General features: G+C 33.0%; 1 protein-coding gene across 5 annotated transcripts; it reads left to right on the top strand.

Annotated features, from left to right (window-relative positions):
• The first annotated feature begins 628 nt into the window (after window positions 1-628).
• LOC120355603 (gastrula zinc finger protein XlCGF17.1-like) lies at window positions 629-12,203 on the top strand. Of its 5 annotated transcripts, XM_039444176.1 has the most exons (4): window positions 707-848; window positions 1,350-1,431; window positions 7,384-7,522; window positions 11,199-12,203. In XM_039444176.1, the coding sequence occupies exons 2-4, from the start codon at window positions 1,420-1,422 to the stop codon at window positions 12,113-12,115; spliced, it is 1,068 nt and encodes a 355-aa protein (XP_039300110.1). In that variant the 5' UTR covers window positions 707-848; window positions 1,350-1,419; the 3' UTR covers window positions 12,116-12,203. The 5 variants fall into 5 exon arrangements, with proteins under 5 accessions (XP_039300113.1, XP_039300110.1, XP_039300111.1 ...); XM_039444179.1 differs by lacking the exon at window positions 1,350-1,431 and having other exon boundaries at window positions 629-741; XM_039444177.1 differs by lacking the exon at window positions 707-848 and having other exon boundaries at window positions 1,399-1,531.
• The last annotated feature ends 326 nt before the right edge of the window (window positions 12,204-12,529 follow it).

Here is a 12,529-nt window from a genome sequence, read left to right as displayed (position 1 = left end):
TGAGAAAAAATGTAATATTACAATATGACTTAGCAAAAATTATATTTTTGTATTATCCCAATCCTAATTATAATTACATTTGAATACATTACATAAAAAAAGATTAGCCTGTAAAACAATACTCTATAAGAAGCTGTTTCTGTTGCAAATGCAAATGTACGTTACACTTACCTTAATTATTATTATTATTATGCATAACATAACCTATAAAATTGATGCTATTATATTGAAAACATATTAAATTTTCTAAAAAATAATAGATATGTACGTATTATATTTTATTATAAAAATTATATTATCTGGAAAATATTAAATTACTTCTACTATTTTTTGGTACAATCGCAAATCATATGAATAGTCTATAATTGAAAAAGAACGACAAACCAGGTCAAAAGTCCATATCATTCTAGAAAATAAGTCAGACTTGAACCATTTCTCAATGACAAACAATTACAAGTATTCCCACTTTGGCGCCGATATTTTGAGTTCCAGATATTTCCAATTCCGCCATCTGCCAAACAAGTAATTTGAGTTCCAGATACTCCCAATTCCGCCTAGCAACATATTTCGAGTTCCGGATATTTCCAATTCCGCTGTCTGACAAATATTCGGAGTTCCAACCAGCAACAGTTTTCAGGCATAGGACATTTAACATTGATATTTTGAGTTCCAGATATTCCCAATTCCGCGGCCCCGTTTGTGGTAAATGTATGAGACCATTGAATTGGAAGTTACCTTTCTGTATGTATTCTGTTGTGATCTTGCTCTTGCGTCTTTCCATTTAACATTTTTGCCAAATATGTAGCTCATTGGCTGTATTAGTAGTTTTTTGTGTGTGGTTGTCTTCCAATGCGTACCCGTTCTGGCAAAACTCACCAAGTCAAAAACTACAGTTTTGAGTTATAAGCACATAACACTTGTGAGTTTTGCCTGACTACCAAACAGCAAATATGCTCACCATTTCCTAAAATTTAGGGAATAAAATAATAATGTTATCACTATCCAATAATAATTAGTTTGTGGGAAGCAAAACTCACGAAATATGTTTAGTGAATTATTATGCTTGATGAAGCTCTGTATTCATGAGGATGAAAACTCATTAAAGATGGTTAGTGAAAATTGCTGGAAGATTCCTTGGAAACTAAAGGACTTTGGTGAATTTTGCCAGACAAGAAAAATGTGTCTAGCAGCTTAGTGAGATCTAATAAAGTGGAAAAATAGAAATAGTAATAAAAGATATGACTTGGTGAGTTCTGCCTACTCAAAGAACTACATTTTTCAAGCCTATCGAAATACATTACTGAAAATGAGCATTTTTGTAGTTAGTGAGTTTTGCCAGAATGGGGACGAATGGATGTATAATAGTTTGGTAGTTTATTCTATCTTAGAATAACAGCAATTTGAATATAAAATACTAAAATGGAGTCAGAAGTAAGTAGCCTACTTGAAAATTGTATAAGCAGTAAATCAAATAACCTAAAACTCAGTAGGACCTATTTCAAAAATATGGCTCAGTGAGTCAGTTCTGGGTGTAAGTGTAGTGCTACTGTGGTCTGATTTCTGAATGTGTTAAACTTTTGTTGATAATATAACATTATTTAAAGCTTGGGCTAATAGAGCTTATACCAAAGCTTGTTACATCCATTCAAATTTAAATTTTAACCTTCATCCACTCGCGCTGGTGGCAAATTGGCCGCATTTTTAGAATTTTTGTTTTTTCTAATCTGGCCAGTAGTGAGTGGTGAAATTTGAAATTTAAGACACACTAACAGGTTCTCCTTTTATTCTTTTTGTTGTTTATCTTATTATTCATCATATTATGTCTATTATACCTTTGGCCTAACTTATTTGGTTATACTTTTACTTTTAGTTTAACTTACTCTTCTGTTCAACCATATTTTTCATCAATTTGATCATACAAAACTGAAAAATTCAGTATCTCTTCAATAAGTTTTTCACTCTAAACGAAGTCGCACCGTACCCATCAAAAAGTAAACTGAACTAGTCTGTGACGGCGCAGGCACGGCTCGGGAAACAATCATGGTGACTGACAGTGCTGACGCGGTACGGTAGTATTTATGTCACTAAACGTTTGAAAGCCTATGTTTTCTCACTCGCCGTAGTACGTCCCACACTCGGTTGTACCGCGACGCGGGCTCGGTGCAGTTGTGTGTGTCCCGGCCATAATTATTTTCACTTCTCTAATAAACTCTCTATATTTCTATCAAGTTCATCACTTATCGACAGTGCTGTATTTCACTCGAAATGAAACCTGATTTTTTGTTGCTGGATCAGCCACAAAAATTAGAATCTAATATCATATTTTTGTTATATTGTAGGTGAGTCGAGGAATTATAGAGAAAGCACTGCAATAGCAATGGAAATAATATATGAGATATTTCCTTATAGACAGTGGTCTATAGTGCGGTCCACGTTATAATGACAGTATTTGATCAACTTTGGTTTTGCTATCCTAGTTTATCATTCGACAAAGCTGGTGGTACTATCCTTTTCTAGGTCCACAACGATGCCAATCATGTTTTTGGCAGTGTAGAAATATAATTAACTAGCAAGAACCCGTGCTTTGCAAGGATCTGTTTTAAAACTTGACATAATAAAATTTTGAGGAATTGAGAATAGGCCTATAAGTTTCCAGCTGTAATAAACACATCACCCTGTGATAAATTATTGTGTACTGGTATTAAAACGGTTGTTTGGAGTTGAAGTGTAGTTGACTGGTACCAGCTGTTAATAATGGTCCTAGAAGACCTATAAAAATAATTATCACTCCCCTATCATTGAGAAATGGAAATGTTGAAAAAAATTATTCACCTAATGAAAGAGAGTATATAATATATTATATTGTATAGTAGATATGTATAGTATTCATGCATCATTAATTACTGAAGAATGAAAGAATAATTTACAATTTTTTGATTTAGCTTAGCTTATATTCATCCTAAAATGGAAAGATATGGAATTCTGTGTCATTCATCGTACATCACATTTTTCCTGGACCATATATCGACAATCTACAGCTATGAAAACATTGAATATTTTTCTTTGAAACACTGATATAACCTTTTTTTTTAATTGAAAACTTTACTGATAGATATAACTACCAATTGATTGAGAAGAATAATATGTTTTCGGAATAATGAATGCTGCATGACTAAGCACATAGGAAGTCCATATTGAGATGTAAATGAACATGTTGATTGTCAGATAAATTTCATGATTCACCAAATAAAGTCAAGTGTAACATGATATACATTGGCGGTACAAAGTTCGCTGGGTGAGCTAGTTGTAAATTAAGCTTTATTATTAATAGACAATGCTGAAAAAGACAGGCTCAATCACCAGGAATACTATAAATCTATCAGGGACCAGTAAGCTATTAATTTTGAGTAGTTCAATTACTTCCATTATGGACACTGGATACATTATGGACAATCAATACGTATGAAATTTATTAGCTACCGTACAGAATAAAAAATTTTTGATTGCAGTGACCCCAACTACTGTATTATGAATAACCATTCGGATCAAATATAAGGAATTACTCGCATCTCTCATCAACCCATAATTTTTATTCACAAAATATTAACAAAGAATATATATATTGTTATATTTAATAAACTCACGGCTAGTACTCAAGTTTGTCTTTTTCTGGCCGTGCTACAAATAAATGTAGGTATATGTTTGACATTTTGTTTCTGTAATCTTGTAGTCTATTAAAAAAGTTTTCAATGTGATTTTTGATGGCAATAAAATTTGAATTTGAAAAAAGAATTATCAAAAACTCCTAACCAAAGAAAACCTTTGTGCTCTGTTCTAATCGGAGTGTATGAAACTCCATGTACAGCTGATAGAAGGCGCAAACCGAACTGGCCAAGCATACAACAATGGAATAAACATGTGGCACGCTCGCGCTCTCAATCAACGCGAAATCAATTCGATCAGTTAATTAATGAAATTGTTTTAAGCTTTCCAATGATTACAACATATGTTAGAATACAATGTGTCAATTATCTCAGTTCCATATGAAGTTCTCCTTACCATAAGCTTACTTAATAGGATCCTTCTTCATCCTTTGAAATCCTTAGAGGCAAAATATCTCAAAATCTGTTCTTAGTGCGCATCTAGCATGTTTGAAGAATATTTGTGCAAAGTTTCAAGTCTGTAGGCCAATTAGTTTGAGCTGTAGTTTGATTTTACATCAAAATTTTCGAAAAGTGCCCTCCCCTGAACCCCCCTGTGCTCCTGATTGGAATTTTTCTGCATAGATCTGATTTTTTTCGTACCTGAACGAAAAAGTTCCTCATGACTTTGCTGTGCAATGAACGGTTAAAAAGTGAAAATTTTGAAGAAGAAGAAGAAGAAGAGAAAGAAGGAGAAGAGGAAGAAGAAGAAGAAGCAGAAGAAGAAGAAGAAGAAGAAGAAGATAGATTATGTTGCTTTGGTGATCTGTATCCTGTTACAACTAAAGGTGCGTCCACACATGCCGAACCGAACCGAACCTCGAACCGCGCAGCAAACCGTGCATTCCTCCGAACATCTTGCCTTTCAACGAACATGAGCATATGTTTCATAATGTTAAAAATCAGCTGTTAATCATTCGCCGTACCGTACTCTGAACCATTAGCTGTGCCGCTTGCCTCTGTTATAACTGCTCGCTTCACCTCACTCCGAACGCTGAACTTTTCAGCCAATCAGAGCCCTCGATTACAATTTGCTGTGCAGCTCGATCCACAATATTTTGGCTATCCATCACAAGTGGAAAACATGGGAACATGAATACAGAAGTATGGGCAATTTTTTATTTGATTGAATTCATGTTTTGAAGAATTCATTGTTACGAATGATAAATTGATAGGAGCTTATAAATATTTTCCAATTCAAATGAAATAACTTCTGAAAAAAATTATGATTGGATAAATACCAATATTGTATTATTGTTGACCAAGAACTCAGTACATCGACAATTCATTCAACTAATTCTGTATTGATAAAATTATAATCATTTTCTCTATTGATAATCAATTTCATCAACTGAAAAAAGTACTTCAATTTCCATGAATTTATTAATAGAATTATATAAATCTAAAGTGTAGGTCATATCTAAATCCACAAAGAGTTTGATTCTTGTTGGCAAGATAGATGTTATTCAATGCAGAAATCATTGTTATTTTACTAAAAGATAGGTTAAAATGAATAGTTCTCTTTCAGGGGGAGTTTTAATAACCCACAAAACTCATTTTTCATTTGAAGAAATAATATCAAAAAGGTGCATAGGACCTTACTTTTTTGTTCAGCTTGCCAAAATACCCCTCATTTTAATATTAAAATTTTCGACTGACTGTACAGTGAGTCAATCATTCTATCAAGGCTTGAATAATTTTGAAATTTTTATTAAATGAAAATGGTAGAGAATAATTAATATGTAGATATCAACACCTTTATTTGAAGACATATTAACTGCATGCATTTTCATTTTACCGAAACAGCATTGATAAAACTGTAGACGTTTATTTAGCAGTCTCAAAAAACTGTTCTAGCTGAAAAATTAATAATACATGCCACGTGTAGGTTTATACATTGCATCAGGAAAACGAAGTTCAAAACTATCTTCTTCAGGTGCCGTCTCCGTTTCGAAGGTTGGCAATCATCAAGGCGATTTTTACTTTTGAGACCGTAGATCGAAATAGGTCATTACTGCTGCATCCAAACCAATCCCGAAGGTTCTTCAGCCATGAGTTTCGTCTCCTTCCTACGGATCTCTTTCCTTGGACTTTCCCCTGCATAATAACTTGAAGCAATTGATATTTTCTCCTCTCATAACATGTCCCATGTATAGCAGTTTTCTTCTCTTAATTGTCAAATTGTCAAATTGTCTTAAGTGTTCAAAACTATGGTTTTCCTAAACATATGTTTTTGAGATAATTTCTTTGATGCAGCTGTTTCACATTCACCATTATGAATTATTATACAGAGTTTGTGAAAATAAAAATATTTATTAATTACCAAAACAATACTATTATTATATTAATGATAATGATTAATTATCAAAACAATACTTTTATTATATTAATAATAATATTATTAAACATATTATCAATTATCAGAACAATATTATTGAGGTTGAGTGGAATCAGGTAGAAAGCAATAATAGACAGATGTTCTTTTTTTGAATTTCTATCATATTATTTTGTATTTCCAATGATTACAACATATGTTAGAATATCACATGTCAATAAATGAATTATCTCATTTCCATATGGCACTCACCTTACCATGTTCATAACCTTACTTAATAGGATCCTTTTTCATCCTTTGAAACCCTTAGAGGCAAAATATCTCAAAATCCATTCTTAGTGCGCGTCTAGCATGTTTGAAGAATATTTGTGCAAAGTTTCAAATCCGTAGGTCAATTAGTTTGAGCTGTAGTGTAATTTTACATCAAAGTTTTCGAAAAATGTCCTCTCCTGGACCCCCCTGTGCTCCTGATCGAAATTTTTCTGCATAGATATAATTTTTTTTCGTAGCTGAACAAAAAAGTTCCTCATGACTTTGCTGTGCAATGAGCGGTTAAAAAGTTCAAAATTTTGGGGGCGCCCCAGCTCCCTCAGGAAATCCTTTCTTAGTGGACGTTTTCAGGCTACCATAAACAATAGTGCAAAATTTCAAGTTTTTAGGCTCAGTAGTTTGGGCTGTGGTGTGATTTCAGTCTGTCGGGGCTTAGCCTTTTATAAGTATAGAGATTAATGCAGAGAATCGGTATCCCTATTCTTCTATCTTTATCCACTGCCATTATAACGTGGACCGCACTATAGTGTGTAGGACTACATAGCATAGGGGCTACAAAATTGTTGATCAAGTTAAAACTAAGCTTATAAAGTTGGTTTAATAGTGCTTTATTGGAGCCAAAATTTAATCAATCTAGCTTGTTATCAGAATAATAATGAGTAGAATAATAAAAATTTGATGATAAGTATTTCAGCACTGGCCTAGACTTTAGCCATATTTTCATACAATCTACAAAATCTTAAGTAATTTTTTACAAACAATATTTCTACAAAATCTCAAGTTCAGCAGTTGAGTAATATCTGAATTTCTGTTTTATAAATTATTTAAATACTGGGTAACAGTATTAAAAAAAAAAACACCTTGTAGTCGATGGATTTTTGCAATAATTCTTGGTGGATACCACTTTTAAATCCTACACTTTGTATTCTCATTTTATATCATAGAAAAGCTATTCGCCTACTGTTATACCAACCCTTCTACAATACAGTCTGCTAGTCATCTAAAATTATCCCCCCTCATCAACCACTGTGAATAATAATAATCCTGCTATTGATTGTGAATGTGTATGTGTTGCAGATGGCGACAGTTACTATTAAAAATGAGGAGGAGGAGGATGATAGCAGCCAGCAACCAGCTGCAGTGGAAGATGATAACAGCCAACAACATTATCTAATCCCTGGCTACAACATGATCTTCATCAAAGAGGAGGCATATGGTGAGATGCATTCTATTACTAACCAATTATTGATTGACCAGGGTCTACACTCATTTCTTGAGTGATTGTGGCCAGCTTTCTCACATAAAGTGTTTCAATGTTTGGGAGTGGAACTCCTGTGTAAATGCTACTCCTGAATGGGCTGTCTGTCACATGTCAACCATGCACATGTGCACACAAATGTGTAGTGTGTTACATGTAATGTCAAATCAAATTTTTTATTCACAATACAAACAGTTGTGGGTCCTGCCAAACCCAAAGGTTTTTCGGAGGGTGCCCAGTTTCAGAAAAAATGAGTTACAAAAGATAAATAGGCTAAACTTAGACAAAATAAATATTACACTTCAAAGATTTTAAGTAAAAAATGAAAGAAAACTAATACAAAATGCAAAAATAAAATAAGAAATATACATCACATTTTGATACAGAATCAATAAAAAAATGGATTCAATAAAAAAAAATTATTAGAAAGGAATGAAATTAAAAGGAAAAGGGAGAAATTGTTTTACACAAGTAATAGTACATTTTTATTGTTGAAGCAGGTGGCAGTGACAATAAAAGGAAAAATTGAAAACTTCAGCCAGCAAAATTGAAAAATTCTAATAATGTAAGCATATTCTGTCATTTTTTAACTTGATGTTTCTTAAATTATGTGTACGTTTGTAATATTATTATTTTCATAAATTGATTGTGCTGTTATTATTGAGATACAACATTACATCTTTCTTAGAGTAATCACGAATATTTGGAGGAAGTCTGTTAAATAAGTAGGGAATTACATAATGTAGGAATGTTTTACCAAAAATATTATTGAATCTGGGAACTACATATATTGACGGAGATCTTAAATTGTATGGTGAGGGAGGAGCAAGGAGTCTATAGTATAAATTTTCTTTGTGGAGTATTACAATTTTAAAAATATAGAAATGTTTGGGTGATAAGGTATGATAGAATATTTTGTAAGCTACGTGGGTTGTATGGATCAATATTATTAACATAAAGAAATTCTGGTAGTTATACCTTTTAATGTTCTCAATTGTATTCGTTAAACTCTAGATAAAAGATAATCGGCTGCACTTCCCCATGATTCAATGCCATATCTAATTATTGGTTCCATCAAGGACTTATAAATCAGATATAAGAAGTCAGGGGTGACATTTTTATACAAATAAAAGACTTTTGCGTTAAGCGCTTGAAGTTTTTTGAAATGTAGTGTATGTGAGGACACCATCTCAGGCTGCTATCGATTATAATGCCAAGGTAACGGGTACTATTTGCTAAAGTAAGAGACAGACAAGTGCAGATCTGAAATCATTTGCATGAAGGCAATGACAGTCGTGGCTTAATACAGTTGGATTTACGTTGCATCTTAGATGTGGAGATTTAAAGTGCATTAGTACAGTTTTTTTTCTGTTGATTATGAGATTTCTGTCATGGGACCATTTCAGAATTCTGTTGTAATCAAACTGAATTAATTGTTCAGCCACTTTTAAATTCTTATGACCAACAATCACAGTATGAAAATATAACTATTAATGTGTAAAATTTACTAGAAGTGACTCAGTGCATTTTCCTTTTTGGAATCCATACTGATAATTAGAAATAATATTGTTCTGGAGTATGTGTTTATTTAATTGTGTTAATAAATATTTTTCAAAAAAATTTCTGGTACTGACAATTTAGAGATTGGTCTTTAGTTATTGAAGTTATCACGTGCACCAGATTCATGGATTGGTTTAACTTTTGAATTCTTTAGGGAGTCGGGGAAAATGCCTTTTAAAATAGATAGGTTGATCATGCGGCAAAGAGGAGTGCAAAGATAGTCTTCAAGGGTATGCAATTCCAATACTCCTATACCATCATATCCAGGGGATTTGTTTTTATCCATATCATGAACTATTTGTTTAATGTCTTGAATAGTAAGTAGCTTGTCTTAGATAAAAGTTGTGATTAGGTGGGATTGAAACAGAGTCATCAAGAATTATTGGACATAAATGGGAAGTATTTCTAATATTTGTTATGAAGGAATCCGCGAAGGCTGAGCAAATTTGGTCTGGATTTGAGAATTTGTGAGAGAAATCTTTAAGGATTCTACTATCTGAGACGTCAGATGATCGTCCTAAAATACCATTTATACACTTCCATTTTTTCCTGATATTGTTTTTTGAATCATTGAAGCTTTTTATAAAGTAATGAAATTATCTTTATGAAAACTGTGTGGACTATACAAACTTATTATATAAGGAGTCAGGTTATTAACATTGAAATTCAGAATAATATATTCTAGATTTTCTGAACTGAAATTGACAGACACTTCCTTGAAATTGATATTTTTTTTTATAAAAGCAACAAGGCCATGATAAAATCTGCTTGGAGCACACTTGTATACAGCTTTATAACCATTTATTTGAGAAAGGCTATTTAGGTCAGGATCGATATTGATTTCTGATAACAAAATAATATCAATATTCGCATTAAAGATAGCTGCAGTAAATTCGTCAAAATTCTGTCTCAATGATCTAATATTAAGGTAGATAATTTTGAACGGATAACTAATCTGTTGAGCTAACAAGGAAGGGACGCTCTTATCAGCAAGCCAGCTATCGATTGTCGGAAACGTTTTGCATGGCAAAACCATCTCCTCAATTTGAAAATCATAGTCAATTATGATTGTAGTTGTTGATTAATTAAAAGGGGATTGTGATTATAATTTTGAGTTTACCTGGGATAGTATGTTCATGCATTATAGAGAATAGGGTGATAATACACATTATATTAAAAGAGATAAAATAGCAGATAACAGGAATAAGAAAACAATTTATGTAACTACAAAGCACTACAAGTACAATATCTTTAAATAATTTTGTCAAGGTCTGATTCGCATTTAATACGAATTACTAGTGCCTGAGGTTCCTTTCTTACAAGAATTCTACCCTGAGAGGTCCATACAAACTTATAACCAAGAGATCTTGCCTTATTCCTGGTTTGCACGAACAATCTTTTATTAAAAGCTGTGAGATTTTCATTAAATAATACCTATTTATCTGATGGGTTTCTTAGAATTTTGTTAGTTTTCTGCACGGCCTTTAGTAAGCCATTCAGCACGAACCAATTTCAAAACGAACTGCACAATCAACACAGGAACATTTTCTGATGAATTTGCGGTGTATTTCCGGACAGGTAGTCTATGAGTAGCACTTTCTCTAAAGTTCAAGTTTATTTTCTCAGCTATGTGTTTCAAATCCTCGAGTGGAGACCTAGAATATTCATATATTCAGAATATTCATATGTTCAGAATATTCCATAAAATCGCATTTATCTATCTAAAGATGATTGCCTACAACTTTTCATCAATTTGAACTTCTTTAATCTCATTTATTATAACTGATAACTTAAACTTCTATTATCATTGTCTCTATGTAACTACTTGAAAATTTAATATCAAATTTTACAAAAAATATCCTCTTGACAAAAAAGATTATATATTTTATATGAAATTAATCATTATTACCGAGAATTAAGAATTGATAATGTTGTATCAGATATGCTGGGAGGACTTGGAACACAGCTATCTACTATAGGAGGTGATAACACGAAACTCACTTCCAAACATAGATGTAACTATATAATATCCTGTTTCCGCATAATCTACAAGTTGAATTATTGATGATTGCAGATGAGCAAGAGGCTGAAGGAAGTTCAGTGAACAGTGAACCAGAGATGTGGCCTTCAAACTGCAGCACATCTGGCCGAGACAATGCAACAGAAGTGGGTGGACTGAATGAGCATCCAATCTCTCCAGTGGAAAAGTGCACTGAGTCATCTGTGGCTGGCAAAAAGACCAAGCTCCACAACTGTGCTCACTGTAGCTATATAACACCATGGTTCAGTCATTTGGAGAGACACATTAGAAAACACACTGGGGAAAAACCTTTCAGCTGCGATTTTTGTGACTTCAGAAGTGCTTATTCTCGTCATTTGAAAGAACATATCACAACACATACTGGAGAAAAGCCTTTCAGTTGCGAGTTTTGTGACTACAAAAGTGCCAGGTTAAGAAATTTGAAAGCACATATCAGAACACATACAGCAGAAAAAAATTTCAGCTGCAAGTTTTGTGACTTCAAAAGTGCTCATTCAGGTGATTTGAAAATACATATCAGAATTCATACAGCAGAGAAACCTTTCAGCTGCAAGTTTTGTGACTACAAAAGTGCCAAGTCTGGTGATTTGAAAAGACATATCAGAACACATACTGGAGATAAACCTTTCAGCTGCAAATTTTGTGACTTCAAAAGTGCTCAGTCAGGTCATTTGAAAATACATATCAGAATTCATACAGCAGAGAAACCTTTCAGCTGCGAGTTTTGTGACTACAAAAGTGCCAAGTCTAGTGATTTGAAAAGACATATCAGAACACATACTGGAGAAAAACCTTTCAGCTGCAAGTTTTGTGACTTCAAAAGTGCTCATTCAGGTGATTTGAAAAAACATACCAGAACACATACTGGAGAAAAACCTTTCAACTGCAAATTTTGTGATTTTAAAAGTGCTCATTCAGGTCATTTGAAAGCACAGAATTTCATAATCTAATAAAAGGCTAGAGCAATTTTTTCTGTCCGATCACTGGATTTGGCAGAAATAGCTGAAAACTGGGAAATGAACCAAAAATTAGGGATGGGTATCGAAAGACAAAACATCGATGTTTTGAACATCAATGTTTTTTCATCCTAACATCGATAAGTGAAAAACATCGAACAGTAAACATCGATGTTTTTGAACATTGATGTTTTTAAACATCGGTCATCGCCCTACGTTTTTATGGATGATACTATTAGTCCAGTCAATATAGACATTAAAAGTGGGGTGTGCTTGCAATTTATATTGTAGTTCTGATTTTTTAATATATTATTTGGGTACATAAGAGAAGTCCAGAACCAATTTCTTCATGCAAGATTTCCTTGTGCTAGATACAAGATAGCCCAAACACCTTGTATTTTCGGCTCA

This window comes from Nilaparvata lugens, unplaced genomic scaffold (assembly GCF_014356525.2).
Source record: "Nilaparvata lugens isolate BPH unplaced genomic scaffold, ASM1435652v1 scaffold3353, whole genome shotgun sequence".
In the NCBI taxonomy this organism is placed as follows: domain Eukaryota; kingdom Metazoa; phylum Arthropoda; class Insecta; order Hemiptera; family Delphacidae; genus Nilaparvata; species Nilaparvata lugens.
The sequence above is the reverse complement of the archived record's forward strand: the minus strand, read 5'-3'. Positions and strand labels throughout refer to the sequence as shown.